The following is a 22973-nucleotide window of genomic DNA, read 5'->3' on the forward strand; positions in this document are numbered from 1 at the left end:
CAAAAAAAAAAAAAAAAATGGTATTATTAAGAAAAGATTAATGAGGATATTCTGTGAGAAGAATTACTGAGAAATTAAGCCAAAAATAAAATTATCTCCAGGCATCGCCGAATGGAGGCTGTGCGACTGCGGAAAGAGAACCAGATCTATAGTGCTGATGAGAAGAGAGCCCTTGCATCCTTTAACCAAGAAGAAAGACGAAAGAGAGAGAACAAGATTCTGGCCAGTTTTCGAGAGATGGTATACAGAAAGACCAAAGGAAAGGATGACAAATGAGGATTTTCCGATTGCTCAGCAGATATTTTTAATAACAAAAAAGAAAGCCTGGGTTCCATACATATACACAAAAAGATTATTATGCTCTGAAAAAGCTTTACAGTGCTACTGTGCCTTCTATTTAACTCTTTCTTTATTTTGGATTGACTTACAACTTTCTGGTTTAAAAATCCAAAATATGAGTGAAATCCTACTGTATTAGGGGAGGTGGCATAGAGAGAAAGAATCAGTGAGATGAGAAACCTTAATCACATGCCATGGTTCGGTGCTACTATTGGCTCTACATGATGCTCTCCCCCATCCCACTGAACTTGTGGGAAATGATCATTCCTCTGTGTTGAATGTGTTATAAATGGACTTGATAGAAGCTATATAGGAGGCTATTTTTGTTAACAAAATGAAGGCTTTGCTGAAAAAAGAAAATCTGGAATTTGAAAACTGACTTGTATAATGCAATATACAGTCTGCCCAGGAATTAATGTAATTTTGGTTTAAGTCCCTACCTCCATTCTAAAACTAACAAGCCAACATGCATACTAGCCTATGGATTTGTTGAATTGAAAATGTGAACATTAGGTGGAATTCCTAATAAATTACTTAAAAATAGTTATTTTAGGGGCTGGGGGTATAGCTCAGTGGTAGAGCAGCTGGTGCTTGGCATGTGTAAGGCCCTGAATTTGATCTTCAGTACTGCAAGAAACAAAAAGTTCTCTCAAATATAAAGTCTTGGGAAATTTATTGCTATGCCAATATAAATTAGTATTTCTAAGTTGTACTTTAATGATAAGATAACATCTAAAAAGAGTGAGAGTCAACTACGGTCAAGAGTACTGATGGGAAAAATATAGTATTTTAACTTAGTTGTTTCAAATAGATGTAGATAAAATGATATTAAACTTTTTTAACCCTATCCTTTATGTAATAGGTAGATTTCATTTTAAGCATGGTTAAAGCTTTCAGTTTATGTTTTTATATCTATCATTCATTTTAATTCTTAACTTTGTATAAAAGGCCCTTATTTCATCACATTTTTTAAAGTAAAAATTGTGATCATAATATTTTTCCTTCCCTTATTTTGTTCAATTTTAGTTAGGTCACAAGTGTAAAAGGGGAGGGGCAATGGAAATTTTGACTTGTTATGGTTGGAAACTGTTTGATCTGTGTTGTTATTATGTACATAGGATGAATTTAGGTTACTGGGTGATGGGTAAATTCAGACTGTGCTATTTTTAAATGCCCTCTCTCCTTATAATAGTTTAAAGTGGTTTTTCTTTAAGGAATTTATAAGTAAAGCAGTCATATTTCATAGTATAGAGCACAGGTTTTTCTGTATGTTCTAAGAAAATGTCTACTTTTAACCCACAACTACTGAACTAAACAGCTGTCGCATGTAACAACATTCATGACCCCTGAACTTGAAGGGATTTGTATTTATCCATTTTGCTGAGCCTAATAAATCTGTAGTTTCCTAAAGTTAAAAGGAAACTAGAGCTGAGCACAGTGGCACATGACTGTAATCCTAACAACTCTGGAGGCTGAAGCAGAAGGATCACAAGTTCTAGGTCAGCCTCAGCACTTTAGCAAGACCTTGTCTCAAAATAAAAAATAAATAAATAAAAAGGGCTGGGGATGTAGCTCGGTAGGAAAGCAACCCTGTGTCCAGTCCCCAGTATTGCAAAAGAAAAACAGAACCAAGTTCCCAAACTTGTCTTAATCCATTTACTTCCTTATAAAATAAAACCTAAAGTTTATAATTCCCACTTAAAAGTTTTATTCTCTAAGGACGTTATTTTTTAAAAAATATTTTTTACTTATAGATGGACACGATATCTTTATTTATGTTTTATGTGGTGCTGAGGATCGAACCCAGTGCCTCACACGTGCTAGGCAAGTACTCTACCACTCAGCTACAACCCCAGCCCCAGGACATTATTTTTAGTTGGCATGGTAGTTTTAACAGTAGCAATTTTGTGATATCCAAATATTGTGAATTTTTATTTGATTCTTTTGTGTCCTCCAGAGAGTAGATGCTCAACGACTGTTTGTTGAGTAAATGAAAGAAAAGGTATTTATTTCAGAACCTTACCATTCCTTTCATCGGGGTTTGTATAGGAAACATCTGCCAAAGAATTGTTTTGGTAGCATATTCTTTGGGGAAGTAAAGGGAAGAATAAAAGGGCTAAAAGTATTTCATTTTCAGCTTATTACAGTTAATGCTTCAAACTATGCTTAGTCACTTGAGCCATCAAGTCAATAGTAAGGCTATTGTATTTTAAATGTATATGTGTGTGTGTGTGTGTGTGTGTGTGTGTGTGTGTGTATATATATATTTTTTTTTTGTTCTCCAAGAAAACTTATCTAGTTTCCCACCTCATGTCTATTGCTCTGATAAGATTATCCCTCCTTTTTAATTTATTGTACAAATATAATAGTAAAAAAATAAGGAAGAAAAATTACAGTTCCTTCCCATCAATTATCATTTGTATTTTGTGTTTCTTTCCAGTGTTTGTCTTTGTAAATATGTATTCTAAAGTACTTGTAAGTAGTCACTCAGAGTATAATGTAATTTTGTCTTTGGTGTTTTAAAATTTGGCAACCAGACAAGGGAGTCTCACAGGAAAATTAGAAACAAGTGATAATCTGGTGTGAGGATAGGAAGACAAAAAATAAGTGAGGATAGTAACTGAACCCATCCCTGTGTCATTATCCTCCCACCCCCATCCTCAAGCCACCCAGCTGCTAATGTAAGTAAAGTGGTAAGTTGAGGAAGGCATCATGCCAGGTTGCAGAGTTTCAAAATGTATTATTTAGCAGTGAGATTTAACTCACTATAAATGAATGGGCCTATGAGGAAGGGAACCCTTCAAACTGGTTATACTATAAACTGTAAAACTGTTGCCTTGTTTTTTTTTTGATTCCCACTTGTGTCCATAAAAGGTGTGTCTGGGCTGGAGACTTAAGTGCAGAGGGGAAACAAGAAGCCAAGTACTAATCTTAGTTTGGTCTGAGAGGTGAATTTTAGCACCTCTCTAAATTCAGCTCTCTGCTTGCAAGGATCTAAAGGATGCATAGAGGGATAATAAAATCTTTTAGAAACATACTAGTTAATCTGCTAATGTGATGGAAGTTGAATGGAAAAATGAATGCAAAAAATTACAGCTGGATTGTATGCCGCAAGTTTATTATTCAATAAATATTCTGTGGTTCGATGTGCTGTATTGTATTTTTAATATATTTGGATTAGAAAAACAATCCTAAAACATTCTGTAAGATTCAGACAATTGAATTTAGAAGGTGATTGACTCCATTAAAAGATTTTTGGCCTCAATAATGTCCCTCGGCCATTTTTCTCGAAAGCGAGCCATTCCTGGTCTACAGAGGAAGAAAAACAAACACCAAATGCTTTTAAAATTAAAAAAAAAAAAATTGAACCAGGGATTTACTGTTATATTCCTAGTGAGCAATAAGCCATTTTTTTGCCAGGGAGAGAGTAAGTAGAGAGGGTGGCAGGGTTCTCTCTATTCGTTACTGTTTTTTGGACCCAATCAACAAAAGGATTAATGAGCTTACATGTAAAGATCTTTAAGAGAGCTACTATACAGATAAAGGGATTATTTAATACATGATATAACTCCATGTAATTTTGAAGTTTCTTATAGAAACAATAGACATGACCGGCTTTTTTACCCACCCTATTCCAGCAAATAATCCTCAAGTTTCTAATTATTATTATTATTTTTTTGGTGGTGCTGGAGATTGAACCCAGGGCTTTGTGAATTCTAGGCAAGCACTCTACCAAATGAGCTATATCCCCAGCCCCTCAAGTTTCTAATTATTGCAAAACCAGACACTAAGGAAAAGTGTTCTAGACCAATGGCAGAATTCTAGTTTTAGTTCATTCTAATAGGGTAGGTCCAAAGAAGATAAATGACTATTACGTGAATTATCTGGCTGTGGGTCTTCTGGATTCCTGGAGTATAATGACCTTTTCCCCACCCTTTCAAAATATGTCTCCAAATGTTCATTACCTTAGAACTAATGAATGGCCCTCAAAGATATAAGAGACATCAATGGGTGTATCCTAAGAGAAAGAAGGACAACTGTCAGTGTAGACTGAACATACCGACTCTTAATTCCCTCCCTACTCTTCTCTAGATACTCTTGAATTTCCAGAATTCGTCCTAATTATAAAGTGGGAACCTCTAAGTGGTAGTTCTTTGTCACTTCAAATCTATCTGAAAAAAAGATCTTTTTGGCAAAAAATATCTTAAGAATTGCCACAAAGTTGGAGACAGGTTGTCAGAGGATTATGCTGTTTATTAATAGGAGCCTAAGGAGTTCATTTACTTTCTTTATATGCTTCAGTTTACTCAGCTGACAATCTCTACCTCTGAAGAATGACATCAGATGGAAATAATATAAATGAACAAGGTTTGAAAACATAATGAAATATAAGTCATAATGTCTCAATGTTCCCCTCCCAATCTGACCTCCAGAATGATGCCTGGAATATTGAGCAAGAGCCTTCTTCCCAAGACTATCTATATATTGTCTCCAGTATGGTCTGGATCATTTCCACCAGCCTTACTTCAAAATCTCTGACTTTCAGAGCAAGACAACTGATGGAGGGATATATGACCAGAATTGAACTCTCCATCTATTGTACCTCTTTAGATTACTTCAGCTGAAGATACATGTGTTCTGGAATAGAATGAGTAGGGGACATAGTTGGCTCACTGATGATATGATCCATATATAAAGCCTTAAAGTCAGATCAGAGCTCAGGCAACTTTTGAGAAAGGATGGGAAGACAAAGGGAAAATAACATTTTTCATGTCTGTTATGTTCCAAGCATTATGCTTGGTACCAGCCCTGCTCCTCTGAGGCCCTTTCTCCTGGAATCATGGGTGTTATTTTGGCTCCTTTCACACCAACTCTCAAGTCAACATGCTATTTGTGGTCTACCTAGTGGCTACAAGCAGTCATTCCTTCAATATATATATATATATATATTTTTTTTTTTTTTTGGCCAGGTCTTGTTTTTCAGCAAGACAAACATCCCTGCCCTTATAGAACTTACATTCTGGTGGAACAGACAAGAACAAAATAATTGATGATACAGAATATTTGAAGGTAATAAAATGTAATGAAGAAAAAGCATGGGGGATGGGGGATGGGATGGAACAGAAAGAAAGTGCAGGAGAGAAGGTGAGGGGGTAGACAACTACACAATGCATGTAGGTAGAGGAGAGTATTCTAGTCAAATGGCACAGCAAGTGCAGAGTCCATGAGGCAGGACTATACCTGGCTTACTTGAGAAGCAGCAAGATCAGAGGGGTTGGAACAGAGTAAGTTAGTGGAAGGGGTAGTGGGAAAGCAGATAAAACAAGGGACCAGATCACACAAGGCCTTGTAGCCATTTGATATGCAAATATAAGTCTCTGGACCTGCAGTGTGAGCACTGCCTGGAGACTTGTTAGTGATGCAGAATCCCAAGTTTTACCCCTGACCTGCTGAATCAGAATCTCCATATTACCAAGTACTTTGTATGTGCTTTAGAATTGGAAAAGCACTTTTGGAAAGTTTTAAACAGAGGAGTGACAGAAATTCACTTGATGAGGTTCACTGGCTGATTGCTATATAGAAAAGAGGCACATTGATGGCAAGGACAGAAGCAGAGAGACTGGTTTGGAAGCTGTTGAAATAATCTTGGTGCAAGAGGATGGTGTCTTGGAAGAGGGTGGTACAAATGGACTGGTATGAAATTGTGGGGCGCTGGGTATGTTTTTGAAGGTAGAGTCAGCTGGATTTCTTAATGGATTGGTTGAGGAGTGTGAGAGAAAAGAAAGGGTCAAGGATGACACCAAGAATTTGGCTATCAGCTGAGACAAGGAAGACTGTATGTAGCTCAGATTTGGAATGGAAAATTGAAAGTTTAATTTTAAACACAATAAATGAAATATTTATTATACCTCCAAGTGGGAGAGATCTGGACTTGAGCTGTAAATTTGGGAACCACAAGCTCTTGGTGACATTTTTCAAGACTGATCGAGATAACTATGGAAGTGAGTAAAGGAAAGGGATTTAAGACTTGAGTTTTGGAACACATTACATGTAGAAGTTGGTGTGAGGCAGAGATAGCAATGGAGACTGATAGAGAATGTATGGTCAGTGAAGCAGGATGAAAACCAGAAGAGTGTATTCTTCTAGAAACCAAGTGGGAAGTTTCATGGAGGAGGGAATAATCAGGTAGGACAAGTGCTGCAGATGGGCCAAGTAAGATGAGGACAGAAATATGATAATTAAATTTTGCAAAGAGGGCATCATTGATAAATTTGACTAAAGACATCTCCATTCTCCTTGAAGCTTCACTGTGGGGAACAGAGCATCAAAGGAAGAGCTTACCGGAGGTTTGCTTTTGTTGATCTTGATGGTGAAGTAGGCAGTGGCACTGACTCGCGGCATGGGTACCTGAGCTGTTGGGATGCTCCAACGCACGCAGTAGATATAGCGGAAGGTGTGACTTAGCTCTTCCTTCTTTATAAACTCTGTGTAGTGCACCCAGCGGCTTTGGTACTCCCAAGTCTGCTTCATAGAAAAAAGAAAGCTCACAGACAAAGAAAGGCAGACTTCTACTCAAGCACTTTTGATAAAAGCAGTGCATAACAGTCAGGGTTGCAGCCCTGTTCCGGAGTCCTTGCATTTTTTTTTTTATTGGGAGTCAAACTAGAATCAACTCTCAGTTATCTCCACAGTGGGGGTGTGAAAAGGTGAAGCTGAAATGAAATTAAAAAAATAATGCACATATCACTTGAAATTGGGCTTTAGACTGGAGGGGCACACCCTCTGAAGTGTACGTGTACATATACACAGCCACAGGCTGCTCCACACCCTTACTTGGGTGTGTAATTGGAATTGTGGTTAATTGGAAAATAATTAAAGAGTGATTAGAACACGTGTTCTGCTTGCCCCATCTCAGGAGACCTACAGGTGTGACTAGAAAGGAATGAGGCTCCTTGATCACAGCTAGAGATGGTTTATAAAATAAGAGCAGAAGAAGAAGTCAGGCAATAGGATAATCCATATCCCTCAGAAAGGGATGATGCTGTTTGCACCATAGGAAAAGCTTCTCCTTTCCAAAGCACTAGTGAAGTCAATAAACAGAAGACCTTAGAATATCTAACACTCATAGGATCTGTTTTCTGCCTCTCTTATTGCATTTGACACTCCCCTCTGTACTCCAGTGATGAGAAGCAGTGTTCACTGTAGTATCCATATTAAACATTATGGCAGGATTAAATTATCCATAATATATAATGGGCATAGCATCTTGGGCCCACAATACATTGAAAGCCCACAAAACTTTTTTTTCTTTTAAAATCAGAAGAAATGGGCACAGTGGTGCATGCCTGTAATCCCAGCGACTCGGAAGGCTGAGGCAGGAGGACCACAGCTCAAGACCAACCTCAGCAACTTAGCAAGGCCCTAAGCAACTTAAACCTTGTCTCAAAATGAAAAATGAAAAGGGCTAGACAGGCACAGTGGTACACACCTGTAATCCCAGCTGCTCGGGAAGCTGAGGCAAGAGGATCATGAGTTCAAAGTCAGCCTCAGCAAAAGTGAGGTGCTAAGCAACTCAGTGAGACCCTGTCTCTAAATAAAATACAAAATAGGGCTGGGGATGTGGCTCAGTGATTGACTGCCCCTGAGTTCAATCCCTGGTACCAAAATAAAAAGGGGGGGCTGAGGATGTGACTTACTGGTTAAGTACCCCAAATTCAATCTCTAGTACCCCAAAAAATAATAAATAAAAATAAAGTGAGAAGAAAGAAATGAACTTTTAGGGCCGATGTCATCTTTATAATGATGTTGTCTTAAACTAAAAATTTGAGAAAGGATCCCACAAAAGGAAGAGGGCAGCCTGGACTGGAGGATGACTCAGGAGGGTTGCTTGAGTCCAGGAGTTCAAGACCAGTTTGGGCAATGTGGCAGGATGCCATTTAAAAAAGTATAGTGTATATATGGGAGAATAGTGCATAGAAATCATAATGCAGCCCTGATTCTTAGCACAGGACCTGAATGTAATAGATATTCCAAAAGTTAAATTCAGGCTGGGGATGTAGCTCAGTGGTAGAGCAGTTGCATAGCATGTAAGAGGCCCTGTCCATTACCAGGGCCACAAAACAACAACAACAACAACAACAAAAATTCCAACTGAATCCCCTTGGGCTACTGAGGTACAGGAAGCTTCTGAATCAAAGAACAAATGTAAGTAGGAAGCAGGATATCTAACAATCCCAGTGATATGGGAAAGGAATGTGGGGAAGCAGATGGCAAAAAGATTTCAGGCCCTCTTTTGTAAAAAGTAGGCTGATCTGCTTTGGTTTGTTTCCAACTCATATCTAGTTGGCCAGAGAGAACCATGGGAATCTAGATTTCTTGAGATCAGAAACTGTGTCTTCTTTCATATATCATCCTTTTTTGTTTGGTACCAGGGATTGAACTCAGGGCTGCTCAACCACTGAGCCACATCCCCAACCCTACTTTGTATTTTATTTAGAGGCAGGGTCTCACTGAGTTGCTTCGTGCCTCAGCCTCCTGATATATCATGCCTTTTCATGAAGAAGCCCAACAGTCAACCCCTTGTAGCCCAGTGAAGCTTAACTTATTTCCCCTTAACCTTTTTATATTACTTAATATATGTTTTTAGCTCTAAAATTTAATCTTTCACACAATCACAGACTTCATAGCACTGGAATGGTCCCTAGAGATAATCTAACAAAGCCCCTTACATTGCAGATGAGAATTCTGGGTCCTTGAGTAGAGACATTCTAACATGACACCTGGATGGTACCCAGGGATCAAAGCAGCCAGCTCAGTGTTTTTTTCCACCCCACCAGATGCTTCAATTTTAAGAGTTCTTCTTCTGAGCTTGGCTCTTTGTGTATTTTTTCCCTTTCATGAACTAAGGCAGCCTTAGATTGACATTAAATTCAACTATTCCCATTAGGCCGGTCTCTTCCCATTTTTATCATTATGCAGGCCCCTGTTTTTTGTTTTGTTTTGTTTTTTGGGGGGTGGTGCTGGGGATTGAACCCAGGGCCTTGTGCATGCAAGGCAAGCACTCTACCAACTGAGCTATATCACCAGACCCCTAGGGCTCTGATTTTTATGTACTTCCAGTGAATGTGTATGTTATCCTTATGTTTTGTAATGTTTATATAATACCACTTCATATACTCACTTCCAGGAAACAGTATGTCACTGTGTCACTCTACCATGGATGGCTTAGTCATTTACTTATTATTGGACCCACAAAACCAACAGGCACCTGGAATTACATGCACAAAACTGTTATCTATAGTAAATGACCTTTGGGAGAATAGAACTGGGCATCCTGGCAGTGGAGGGGAAGCTTTCATTTTCTACTTTGTGTCTTTTTGTTCACTGGGTTTTGAAAATAATGTCTTATTTTTATTTATAAAAAGAACTGTATTAGATGATGGGAATTTTCTATTTTTTTTAATAAACAACCCACTTGGGGGCTGGGGTTGTGGCTCAATGGTAGAGTGCTTGCTTAGCATGCTTGAGGCACTGGGTTCTATCCTCAGCACCATATAAATGTAAAATAAAGATATTGTGTCCACTTAAAACTAAAAAATAAATTTAAAAAAAGACTAATGTAAAAAAAAAAAGAACCCATTTGTGGGGCTAGGGTTGTGGCTCAGTGGTAGAGCACTTGCCAAGCACGTGTGAGGCACTGGGTTCAATTCTCAGCACCACATATAAACAAATAAATAAAGGTCCATAAATAACTAATAATAATAATAATAAAAGAGAACCCACTTGTAAAGCTAGGAGTGGTAGCACATGCTCGTAATCCCAACTACTCAGGAGTCTGACTCAGGAGGATTGCAAGTTTGAGGTCAGCCTCAGCAACTTAATGATATCTGTCACACACACACACACACACACACACACACACACACACACTTGTATATTCTCATTGCCAGATTATGTTTCTGAAAAGAATAAATAAATCGTTGTGCTCACTGGCAATATATGAGTATACTATCCCTACCCCCACAAATGCACAAGCTTTCTGATACCAGGTCTAATCATTCTTATTCACATTGCAACACCTTGAAATCTTTTGAATTTGCATTTTAGGGATTTTCATTGATGATAAAACTATTGTCATCAAAAATAATTTTATTATTAGGGTAGAAAGAATATATTAGATGGGGGCTGTGGGTGTAGTTTAGTGATAGTGCACTTGCCTGGCATGTACAAGGCCCTGGATTTGGTCCCCAGCACCACAAAAACAAATAAACAAGCAAACAACAAAAGAATATATCAGACAATTAGGAAATGAGATGGCACAGGGCTGTAATCCCAGTAACTCAACTCAGGAGGTTGAGGCAGGAAGATCACATATTTGAGGCCAGCCTCAGCAACTTAGCAAGATCCTGTCTCAAAATAAGAAGGACTGCAGGGCTTAGGTTGTGGCTCAGTGGTAGAATCCTTGCCTAGCATGCATGAGGCAGTGGGTTCGGTCCCCAATACCACATAAAAAACTAAAGGTATTGTGTCCATCTACAACTAAAAATATTTTTTTAAAAAAATAGAAAGGAATGCAGATACCTCACATTTCCTCATCTATAAAATGGTCATTGATATACCTATGTACAGGTTTGTTGTGAGGACTAAATGAGATAATACATGGTGAAGTGCTTGGAGTGCTTGGCACATAGCAATGGTTAGCAAATGATCATCACCTAATTGACCATCCCCTATTATGTGGTAAACTCTGAGAAACTGACAATAAGCTTAAGAAAACTCACCATCAGAAATGCCTTGCATTTGGGGGCTGGGGTTGTAGCTCAGTGGTAAAGTGCTTGCCTAGCACGTGTGAGGCCCTGAGTTCGATTCTCAGCACCACATATAAATAAATAAAAGTAAAGGTCTATTAAAAAAAAAGAAAAGAAATGCCTTGCATTTGGTAAATGGATGGACCCGGAGACTATCATGCTAAGTGAAATAAGCCAGTCCCCAAAAACCCAAGCCAGAATGTTCTCTCTGATGCCGATGCTGACTTACAGTGGGGTGGGGGGAGAAGGGAAGGTTCACCAGATTGGACAGGGCAGAGTGGGGGAAGCGAGGGGGGACAGGAATGGAAAAGAAAGTAGAATGAATCAGACCAGTGTAACTCCACATCATGTACAACCACAAGAATGGGAAGTTGTACTCCATATATGTATGATATGTTAAAATACACTCTACTGTCATGTATAACTAAAAAGATCAATTTTTTTTAAATTAAAAAAAGAAATGCCTGGCACTGCCAGGCATAGTGGTGCATGCCTGTAATCCCAGTGGCATGGGAGGCTGAGGCAAAAGGATTGCAAGTTCAAAGCCAGCCTCTGCAACTTAGTGAGGCCCTAAGCAATTTAGCAAGACCCTGTCTTGAAATAAAAAAAATAAAAAGGGCTGGGGATTTGGCTCAGTGGTTAAGCACCTGGGTTCAATCCACATACAAAAAAAAAAAGGAGGGGGATGAGGAGGAGGAGGAAAAAGGAGGAGAAGTAGAAGGAGACGGAGACGGAGAAGAAGAAGAAAGAAATGCCTGGCACCTAGATAGTAGACCTCACTTCTCAGGTTCACTGTATTAGTGGAGCCGGGAACAAGGTTCCTTTTTATCATGAGTTATATAGAGCTTTTAGCTTTTTAGTCATCTTCTTTCTAATTGACTCTATCCTCACAATAGGCCTCAAAGTAGTTGAGACAAATATTTTGACCCCTGGCTTTTCATCTATGAAGAAATAATGGTAATGAGATAATAAATCCACTCATATATTCAACACAGATTTATTGAGCATCCACTGTGTAGCTGATGTTGCTAGGGCCAGGGACAGCAGTGATCTCAGCCTTCATTGTCCATATTATCTGATGGTCTCTGGTAGAGATAAGTGCTGAGAGAGGAATGAATCAGAGAAAGGGAGAAGATTGCAATTCTCAGTGAAGTGGCCAGGAAAGGCCTTGATGAACACGTGGCATTTTAACAAAGATCTAAAGAGAGGTAAAGCAGTGAGCCATGAAAATATATCTTGAGAGAGTTCCAGGCAGAGCAGACAGTGAATGCAAAGATCAGGGCAAGAACATACCTGGAAATTAAAAAACAGCAAGGAGGTGGGAGGCTGAAGTGGGGAAAATAAAAAGGGAGAAGGTAGTTGCCGATGGAGTCAGACTCATAAGTGGTGAGAAAGGAGCAGGGGTTCGGATAACTTTATATCTTTTAGGCCATCATCAGAACTCACTTTCCCTTTTTTAAAAAATAACTTTATTTTTTATTTATTTGTGGTGCTGAGAATCAAACCCAGTGCCTCACATAAGCTAGGCAAGTGCTCTACCACTGAGCCACAACCCCAGCCCTCACTTTGCCTTTAATCAGAATGGCCAGTGTGATTTCCAAAAGAAAGTTCACCTGCTTTCTCTGTCCCACTCCAGTCTGATTTAGGAGCCCTGACTGCAACAGACAGAGGTCTTTGCCCAACCTCAAATGGAGACATGTTGTAGAGCAGGAAGGCCCCAGAGTAACTAATACTTCATTCCTCCTCACCATGCTCTACCCCTCTTGATGAGAACAGTGAAAGGTGCTACTGGAGCACAGAGGGAGAGTGTAGAACCAGAAATGCCTGTCCTTTCCTCAGAACCACCTGACCAGGGTCTCTCTAGGGCCTAGGAAACTGCTCCAAAGAATGTAGTCTAATGGCCTGGCCAGAGGAACAACACAGCTGGAAACTTGTCTTAGGAATAGGTGAGTTCACCTCCATCAGTTTCAAATGGTTTCTCCTCTGTGGAAGTACAACGAGAGATTTCAAGCCTTATTTCTTTAGGTACCTGCCAATTAAGCAAAGCAACCCAAGATCTTCCTCTGAAATCTGCCAGGAAAAGACATAGAGGGATCAGAGCTGGACACAAGTGGGGAGGGGGAACTGATGGACATGTACATCTTACCATCTGGGCAATACATTCCAAAGCTGTAGCAAAAAGACACTTGTTCCTGGGGATGTGGATGTAGCTCAGTGGTGGAGTGTGTGCTTTGAATGAGTGAAGCCCTAGGTTATATCCCTAGCATCACACATACAAAAATGCACTTGATCCACTCACATCCACTCTTTTAGTATGAGCATAGTGAAGTTGGGAGCCACTGGACCCCACTGAATGCAATAGCAGGAACAATTTGCTTAATGGGAAATGCTAGTTGTCTTTTTTTTCCCTCTAGGGCAATATCAAGTTAAGATGATACAAACACAGAGCAATATGATTAAGCTTTTTACCTTCAAAGACTAACCCACCTTGATTTTGGAACCCAGATGGAGACAATGCTTACTTAATCTAGTCACCTTTGATGTCATTACCTAGGTTTTCTGGACCTCAAACTTTTGATCAAACAAGGGCCCTTTTAACTAACTTACCAAAACAAACTTCTCAATTTGTTTACGGCCTTTTTCTACTGTGAATTCACCATGAGTAATCCACTTGATGTTTTTGATGGGGTTTCTAGCTTCTGCAAACAAGGCATGGATTTGTTAGTTGCCTGGTAGTTGCCATGAAACAATTCTTCAGGCAACCAAACAGGATTATTACCTTCCACAAACTGAACGGCAACAGCGATGGCATCCTCAACCAGAGCCAGAGCTACTTCAGTCACATTTCTGTTGTCTTGTATGTCCTCCATCATTGCTGTCATCATAGACGTTGTTGCATTGGTTTCAGAATCCTTACCCAAAAACATTACCTTCCGACTTTTGGGTATTTCAGATGCATCCATTTTCTTTTGCCTGGATAAAGACACTCAAGAAGTTACTCTCTGGGGCTGGGGATGTGGCTCAAGCGGTAGCGCGCTCGCCTGGCATGCACTTGTCGCTGGGTTTGATCCTCAGCACCACATAAAATAAAGATGTTGTGTCTGCCGAAAACTAAAAAATAAATATTAAAAAATTCTTTCTCTCTCTCTCTCTCTCTCTCTTTCTTTCTTTAAAAAAAAAGAAGTTGCACTCAAGTAAATATAGACTATCTCTTGAAGAATCATGACACAGGTAATAGCCGTTGTCCCTAGGAAGAATATTGGGAGTTAGGGGTAGGAGTGAGACCTCACTCTTCTTGACTTTGTACCTAGCTGCTGGGTTCTAATTTTCCTGAAAATCAAGGATTTCCACATTCTTAAAGCCATGAAGACTTACATCAAAATGTGTAGAACTGGACATAGTGGCACACACCTATAATCCCAGTACCTTGGGAGGCTGAGGTAAGAGAATTACAAGTTTGAGGCCAGCCTCAGCAACTTAACGAGACCCTGTCTCAAATTTTAAAAAATAAAAAGGACTGGGAGTGTAGCTCAGTTGTAAAGCACCCCTGGGTTCAATGTTCAATCCCTAGTACTTAAAAAAAAGTAATAAAATGATTCTTAACTTCTTTAGAGTTCTAGAAGTCCAAATAATAATTTCTTATTGATTCTTTAAAAGTACCTCAATCCCTGCTCTGAGCAACTGGGGTACAGGCTCTTTTAAGATAATGAATTCACAAGCTGGGGGTGTAGCTCACTGGTAGAGCACTTGCCTATCTACCTTGTGCAAGGCCCTGGGTTCCATCTCCAGCACCACACACACACAAACAGTAGTCAATTAAAAGTCAAGGCAGCAGAGGGCGGGTTGGTGACTCTGTTTTTTGTTTTGTTTTGTTTTGTTTTGTTTTCCCTCTTGGACTTTTCAGGCATATAATTAGACCATCTCCAAGAAATTATCATTTTTACTATATATTTTCCTGAAAAATATATCTTTATGGGTATTAGCTTTGACACTTCCAGAAAAAAACAATGTTAAATGGAAATGGAGATAATGAGCAATCTTCTTTTGTTTCTGAATTCAGTAGGCATGTTTTCTGGTGTTACACTATTAAGGATAACACATATGATTTGATATTTACCACATCAAGAAAAAAATTTGCTCCTATTCTATAAAGAAAATTATAAAGTTTTCCAAATGCCATCAACATCTTTTGAGAATGTTATTGGCGTTATCAGGGCTATGGACATTCATCTGTCACAGAGGTATCTTGGCACATTTTTAGTCTTTGAATATTTTTTCCTCAAGTCTTGGATTCTCTTTCTTTCTGTACTACTGCCTAAGTCTCTTCACTTCTGAGAAATCACTTCTTTTCAACACACTTATAAATCCTTGCAGGTAATTTCTTATATTGGAGTTCTGCATGATAGCAGATGTCTCTCTCCAAATGGAGCTATTTACTTTTTCTGTAAATAATAGTTTCCAGTGTGGGGGTGATTGATGTGCCACATTTCATTTAGCTGTTACCCCAGGGCTATGATATTAGCCACTGGATACCTCCCATTTGCCCTTCCAGATCCACTCACTCCCCTTTCCCATCTCTCCCTGATCACTGTCCTGGAAAGCTGATCACACAAATAGGCTCTCTATTGCCCTCTGGTGTCCAGAAGTTTCCACACAAGACCAAGCTGAGGGAAGGAGGATGAGGTGGAAGTTATATATCCCCTGATGGCTCTCCCCCTATAGGGTCACCTGTGGCTGACTTCCTGGACAAGGTTCCAGCTTCACCTAGGGCCAGTGTCTCACACAACCTCTTGGTTTGGTAAGAGTAATCATTTTTTCCCATCAACCCCCACTGGATCCCACTATCACTGGCGCTGGAGAAATAAAATGTTCCCTTGTTTCCCTGTACTCTAGTTACATCTTTGTATATATCCCCCTTACCAATTATTCTAATTTTAATATGCCAACAGTTTCCTATAGAGATGCTGAGACATAAACAGAGGGACTCTTGTTACCATGTAGAAATGAGGAGACCAAGCCTGTCTGGCTCCATAGCCAGTGCTATTAACTACACTACTCTTCTCTCTCCAGGATTCAGAAAGGGTGGTGGGGCCTTGTCCTCACATTTTCATCTGGCATCCAGAATGTACCCATTCTCCTGTGAACCTCCTTCATGAGGGGCAACTCCTTGTTGCCTTTCTTAACATCATTGTTGGTCATAGGGGGTGGTGGATACTGTACAAGGCAAACTGGTTCCCATGGCCATCAACCAAAAATAATTTGAACAGCCTTTACATATTCCTATCATAATATTGACCTGTGTTCATTTAGACCTTGATATTAGCCCATTAAGCTCATTATACCTCTGTCCCAATTCCTTCTTACTGTAGCTGGAGGGTAGACAAGATCATTTGCTGAAGGAAATAAAATCTTTCCAGGCTGCCTATTCCAAAACTGGCAGAGGCTAAAAGATGGGTGTGAAGGGGATCTGAAAGCCCTCAACACTGGAGAACTGGCTTACCTTGGTCCTTGGGCCATGCCCATTTGGCCAAAGGAATTTGCCATCAATTCTGTGGCTAAAGACAACCACCCAAAAGGTTTTGTAATTTTTTTCAGTTCAATAGGCTTTGGTGAGTTAGAGCATCTTGATCCTTGAGAGAATTGGTCATTTGGTGACTTAGCTTTCAGTAAATTGTCTCTTAAGGGATTGATTAGAAACCAAATCTGTGATCTCCAACACCAAGCAAATGAGCTAGGGGCTTTAAACATGGAAGGATCACCTTAAGATCTTCCCCAGGAAGCCATATGCCCCAGCAGAAGGGGGCAGTTGGGGAGCAGGGCTCAGAAAGAAGCTCAGGTTTTATCCTCACACATCTGTATATCATTCTTGACCATCCCTCCAACTGGCTTCTTCTAGTTCTTTTTCCCCCCTTCCCTTTCTAATAAGAGGCTAGGTGAGCAGGATGGGTGGGAAGAAATGGGGGCACGGTCAAGTTTGAGGTCTGGGTGATAAGTAAGGAAAAATCATTGCAGATCCTTTTCATGGAATCTCCCACCCCTTAAGAATCCCCATACCTGAGTGAACAGATCTTTGTTTGAAGCAGTAGCAGCAGAAGCAGGGAAAGTCTCAGAAGGAATTTCTCAGCAGCTTTTCCCCCAAGATTCAGAGCCGGAATGTTTACAAATGCTGCCAAGGCAACACCAGTTTCAACCAATGAGAAGAAAACCCACATGTTTCTGGCTGCTTCTGTTAATAAAAAAGGAAAATAAAGAGGGAGGGAAGGAAAGGGGAGGAAGACCAGTCACAGCCACCATCTGACCTTGATATAACAGGACTAAGTCATAGGAGCCATACCCACTTCGTCCCAGCAGGAGATGAGCTTGCAGGGCTGTGCCAGGAGGACTAGTAATGTTGCATTTCTCAGCTGGTATGCATTGGGCATCCTGATGATATGCCAGTCACAGTATTAAACCTTTAATGATAAATTATCTATACCTTATAACAGCACCATGAGATAGGTATCTGTACTTTCATTTTATAGATGAACAAAACAAGGCCCAAAGAGTGTTAAATAAATTGCCCAAACTCAAACCCAGAGTTGTCTGCATCATTAACCAGGGTCATTTACTTTTTCATTTCCAAATTCTAAGGTTAGAACCTCCCCTGTGCCATTGACTATTTTTAAAGACGTTTTTTGGACTGGGGATGTGGCTCAATGGTAGAATGCTTGCCTGGCCTGTGTGAGGCCCTGGGTTCCATCCCCAGCACTGGAAAAAAAGTCTTTTGTGAATCAAGCATGAGAGAGTATACTATAATGGTTATCAGCACAGACTCAGGAACAATTTACTTAACACTTATCTTTCTCAGTTTACTTGTCTATAAAGTGGGGATGATGATAATACCTAAAGAATAGGATTTTGGAGTGGATTTTTGTTGTCATTGTTGTTTGTTTTTATTTTTGTTGTTTTCTTTTGGTTTTGGTAATAGGCATTGAACTCAGGGGCACTTAACACTGAGCTACATCCCCAGCCCTTTTTATTTTTTATTTTGAGACAAGAGTTTCGCTAAGTTTCTGAGGCTGGCTTTGAACTCCTGCCTCAGCTTCCCCAGCTTCTGGGATTATAGGTGTGTGCTACAATGCCCAGCTGGAATTTTTTTTAAAGAGATACATTTATTCAGTGTCAGGATCACAATATTATATTTAGCAATCAACAGTATGGGAGCCAAAATTATCTTTATTAAAAGCTTTTGTGCTGGGTGTGGTGGCACACATCTGTAATCCCCATGGCTCAGGAGGCTGAGGCAGGAGGCTTTCAAGTTCAAAGCCAGCCCTAGCAAAAGCGAAGCACTAAGCAACTCAGTGAGACCCTGTACTCAGTGAGTACTGCCCCCCCACCCCCACCANTCCAAAACTGTTTCTAGCCAGGCACAGTGGCAATCCCAGAGGCTTGGGAGGCTGAAGCAGGAGGATCGCAAGTTCAAAGCCAGCCTCAGCAACATAGCAAGAACCTATCTCAAAATAAAAAATAAAAAGGACTGAGGATGTGGCTCAGTAGTTAAACACCCCTGGGTTTAATCCCCACTACCAAAAATAAATAAATAAATAAACAAACAAAACTGTTTCTATCATTACCAAATCCATTGTAGCCATCCATGTTTCCACCATATCCACCACCCCCACAGCTGCCATCAAAGCCTCCATACTCACTTGAAGTTTCCTCCATGACCAAAATTGTCATTGTCACCAAAGCCACCTGCATGACTACCACCAAAGTTTCCAGAACCACTTTGACTTCTATGGCTAAATGAAGCATTAACCATCTCTTGCTTCTACGGCGCTTTCTTCACTTCACAGTTGTGGCCATTCATAGTATGGTTTCTATGAATGACAATCTTATCCACAGTCATAGTTGTCCAAGGTTACAAAAGCAAAGCCCTGAGCTGGGAGACTCTGTCCCTAAATAAAATACAAAATAGGGCTGGGGATGTGGCTCAGTGGTTGAATGCCCTTGAGTTCAATCCCTGGTACCCGTCCCCCCCAAAAAAATAGCAAAGCCCCTCTTCTTTCTGCTGACTCACTCAGTCATGAGCAGTCACTTCCATTTTTGCATAGATGATGTTCTTCTGCATCTTCTTTACTGCCACAAAGTTCTTTTTCACAGTTAAGTGGGCCCCTATTCTTTGAGAATCTTTTCTTTAGACAGCTCTCTTTGGTTCCACAACTCTTCCATCCACCTTGTGTGGCCTAGCACACATGGCTACATCCACTTCCTCTGCAGTGGCTTAAGTGATAAGCCCCTGGAGTATTTTGTGTTTGGGTCTCTTGTTACCACATAGTCCATGAGTGTTCCCCATGGCTCAAAATGGCTTCTTAGATTCTCATTAATTATTTCAAAGCTCAGCCATCTGATGAAGAGCCTCTGCAGCTGTTTGGGCTCTTCAGGAGACATGACAGCACTGGGAAGAGAGACTTTAATGATGCTTTGTCCATAGGCAGAAAAATCTTTCTTTTTTTCTTCATGGTCCTGGGGATAGAACGCAGGGTCTCATACATGCTAGACAAATGCTCTATCACTGAACTACATTCCCAGCTAGGGTTTTTCTTTTTTTAATATTTATTTTTTAGTTATAGGTGGACACAATATCTTTATTAGTTATAGGTGGACACAATATCTTTATTTTATATTTTTGTGGTGCTGAGGATCGAACCCAGTACCTCACGCATGTCAGGTGAGCGCTCTACCTCTGAGCCACAACCCCAGCCCCAGTTTTTCTTTTCTTTTTTTTTTTTTAGAGTAACAAGGCATGAGTTTTATTAAAGAGATAGGAAAAGGGAAAGGGGACACTTGTAAGGGAGAGAGTGGGTCCTCTCAAAGAGGAGATGGATAATGTGCCTTTCCTGCACCCCAGTTTTATTGGGGATCCCATAGAGGTTTTCAGGGAGTTCCACCCAGGTCCACCTCTTGACTTTTAACCGACAATAGGATGATGATCCTGGTGATGAGAATCAGGGCCAAGTTACATTTCTCCGGAATGTTGAAGACTGAACACCCAAGAAATGCCTAGGCAATTATTTAAAGGATAGAACAGAGATAGACTTCTCCGCAGAGTAGGGGCCCCAGAGCTGGGTGTCCGAGGAAGTGGGGGTGTCCTGCCCCTTTTATAATTTTAGATTTCCTTTATTCTCATTCTCTCTCCTCCCCCATCCTGACTACAAGACTAGTGACCAAAAGGTAGTTTTTCTTTTTTTAATGAGGATTAAACTCACATAAATTTCAGAAAATTCATGTGAACACTGAGAACAATGCCTGGTACATCAAAAACTCTAATGGCTAGATACTACTCCTACTATTATTATTAATAGTAGGTGTATTATAAATGATATTCTTTTAAATGGCCTTAACTGGTGAAATGAAAAGTTGCTGACACTATATCAGAACTCAGTTTTATTTTATTTATTTATATTTTTTGGTGTCAGGGATTGAACCTAAGATTGCTTTACCACTGAGCCACATCCCTAGCCCTTTTTGTGTTTTAGAAAAGGGTCTTGCTAAGTTGCTTAGGGCCTTGCTAAGTTGCTGAGATTGGCTTTGAACCTGCGATCCTCCTGCCTCAGCCTCCCAAGGCACTGGGATTACAGAGTGTGCCACCATGCTCGGCTCCTGATTTTATTTTATTAGCCCATGAAATTCCCAAGTCTCAGAATGCCTGCCCTGAATCATGCTATGTATATGGAGAGGTTGCTCACCATGAGGCAATTGATCTCAATCCTGGCAAAGGAAGAAAAACGCTATAAATATCCTCATTACCCAGAAGAAATACTGAACTCTCGACCTGGAAGACACCACCATATACATTGAGGTTCTGCACACAAATGGTGTTGCTGAGATGTTGTGGTGAGGAAGGTGAGTGTGAGGGACAGTGTATCTCAGTAGGAAGAACACAGACTCTGAACACAGAAGGGATTCAAATCCCAGCAGGTCCTTCCACCTCTCTGAGCCTCGTATGTACAATGGGGATCTTATTTCCTTTCTTTTCTTTTTTTTTAGATGTTGACAGACCTTTATTTTATTCATTTATTTATATGTGGTGCTGAGATTCTAACCCAGTGCCTCACACATGCTAGGCAAACGCTCTGCCTCCGAGCCACAACCCCCAGCCCCGGGGATCTTATTTCATGGGATTAAAAAGAGGATGAAATGAGGTAATTCATACAGAGAACTCTGAACAAGGACAGGCATATTGTGAGTGCTCAATAACATTACTTACCTCAATCATGATGAGGAAGAGACTAACCATAACAGAATAAAAAAGCAGAGGAGCCAGAAAGAGCATGCCACTGCCCTGAAGCTGGGAGCTTGTATTCTGAGCTCTCATTCATTAGGGAAAATGCCCAGTAGCCAAGCTAGAAGGAATCCTGTAGACACTCTCACCAGTGAGCACACTTGCTCCAGGGCTACAAATACTATTAATGAAAATAACTGGCCTCAGTCCTATCCACTAGTTTGATGCCCATGTAGATCCTGTCAGACCAAATGTTATGAACCTTATAGTGCCACAGTATGCCTGAAACCACAGCCTGAATCACCAAGCCCCACAGTAGTACATTCCAAAATGGCAGAACTCTTACTTCCTTTATGCCAAGCTTTGGTGAGCAGCAAGGTATTAGAAGCCCTGGGCCACTGATGAGTGGCACATGGTGAGGGCCTGGCATGGAGGCAGGGAGAGTGGGATTCTTTTTTTGAAAAATTTATTTCTTTGTTCTAATTTGTTATACATGACAGCAGAATGCATTTCAGTTCATAGTATACATTAGAGCATAATTTTTCATTTCTCTGGTTGTACACAAAGTAGAGTCACACCATTCGTGTTTTCTAACATGTACCTAGGGTAATGATGTCCGTCTCATTCCACCATCTTTCCTACTACCATGTCCCCTCCCTTCCCCTCCCTCACCTTTGCTCTATCTAAAGTTCCTCCATTCCTCCCACGCTCTGCCCACCAGCCCCATTATGGATCAGCATCCACTTATCAGAGAAAACACTTGGCCTTTGGTTTTTTGGAACTGGCTTACTTAGCATGATAATCTCCAACTCCATCCGTTTACCTGGAAATGCCATGATTATATTCTCTTTTAATGCTGAGTAACATTCCATTGTGTGTGTGTGTGTGTGTGTGTATCACATATATATATCACATTTTCTTTATCCATTCATCTATTGAAGGGCATCTAGGTTGGTTCCACAATTTAGCTATTGTGAATTGTGCTGCTAAAAACATTGATGTGGCTGCTTCACTATAGTATGCTGTTTTTAAGTCCTTTAGGTATAAACTGAGGAGTGGGATAGCTGGGTCAAATGGTGGTTTCATTTCAAGTTTTCTAAGGAAGCTCCATACTGCTTTCCAGATTGGTTGCACCAATTTGCAGTCCCACCAGCAATGTATGACTGAGTCTTTTTCCCCAAATCCTTGCGAACACTTATTGTTGTTTGTATTCTTAAAAGCTGCCATTCTGACTGGAATGAGATGAAACCTTAGAGTAGTTTTGATTTGCATTTCTCTAATTGCTAGAGATGTTGAACATTTTTTCATATATATGTTGATTGATTGTATACCATTTTCTGAGAAGTGTCTGTTCAGTTCCTTAGCCCATTTATTGATTGGGTTATTTGTTTTTTGGTGTTAAGTTTTTTTTAATATTTATTTTTTAGTTGTAGTTGGACACAATACCTCTATTTATTTATTTTTATGTGGTGCTGAGGATCAAACCCAGGGTCTCACACATACTAGGTGAGTGGTCTACTGCTGAGCCACAATCCCAGCCCCTTGTGTTAAGTTTTTTGAGT

At 40.2% G+C, this 22973-nt stretch overlaps 2 protein-coding genes and 1 non-coding gene across 4 annotated transcripts in view; 1 reads left to right on the top strand and 2 right to left on the bottom strand.

Moving 5' to 3' along the window:
• Positions 1 to 3485, top strand: part of LOC107152993 (NFKB activating protein) — a 21994-nt gene extending 18509 nt beyond the window's left edge. The window contains exon 9 of the mRNA XM_015498514.2: positions 102 to 3485. Within this exon, the coding sequence (XP_015354000.1) occupies positions 102 to 276 (175 nt within the window). The 3' untranslated portion in view covers positions 277 to 3485. The remainder of the gene's footprint in view (positions 1 to 101) is intronic.
• Positions 3486 to 17368, bottom strand: Akap14 (A-kinase anchoring protein 14). 2 transcript variants are annotated; one of them, XM_048797054.1, is made up of 5 exons: positions 17202 to 17368; positions 13927 to 14120; positions 13755 to 13846; positions 6682 to 6861; positions 3486 to 4357 (listed from the first exon to the last, which is right to left on the bottom strand). In XM_048797054.1, exons 1-5 carry the CDS (start codon positions 17357 to 17359, stop codon positions 4301 to 4303), a joined length of 681 nt encoding a protein of 226 aa, XP_048653011.1. In that variant the 5' UTR covers positions 17360 to 17368; the 3' UTR covers positions 3486 to 4300. The 2 variants fall into 2 exon arrangements, with proteins under 2 accessions (XP_048653011.1, XP_048653010.1); XM_048797053.1 differs by having other exon boundaries at positions 3486 to 6861.
• On the bottom strand, positions 9352 to 9424 carry Trnaa-ugc. Its single transcript has one exon. It is a non-coding gene; the product is annotated as a tRNA-Ala (tRNA).
• Positions 17369 to 22973: the final 5605 nt, after the last annotated feature.

Source organism: Marmota marmota, unplaced genomic scaffold, assembly GCF_001458135.2.
Source record: "Marmota marmota marmota unplaced genomic scaffold, marMar, whole genome shotgun sequence".
Classification (NCBI taxonomy): domain Eukaryota; kingdom Metazoa; phylum Chordata; class Mammalia; order Rodentia; family Sciuridae; genus Marmota; species Marmota marmota.

Bases quoted from the DNA above. Each gene is read 5' to 3' on its own strand.
- Akap14 (XM_048797053.1), bottom strand. From the start codon at position 17,359: ATGTGGGTTTTCTTCTCATTGGTTGAAACTGGTGTTGCCTTGGCAGCA. The intron at 14,121-17,201 runs GTATGGGGATTC...GTCTTTATCCAG, and splicing joins ACAAAGATCTGTTCACTCAG to GCAAAAGAAAATGGATGCAT. The intron at 6,862-13,754 runs GTAAGTTAGTTA...TCTATGAAGCAG, and splicing joins AAATTGAGAAGTTTGTTTTG to ACTTGGGAGTACCAAAGCCG.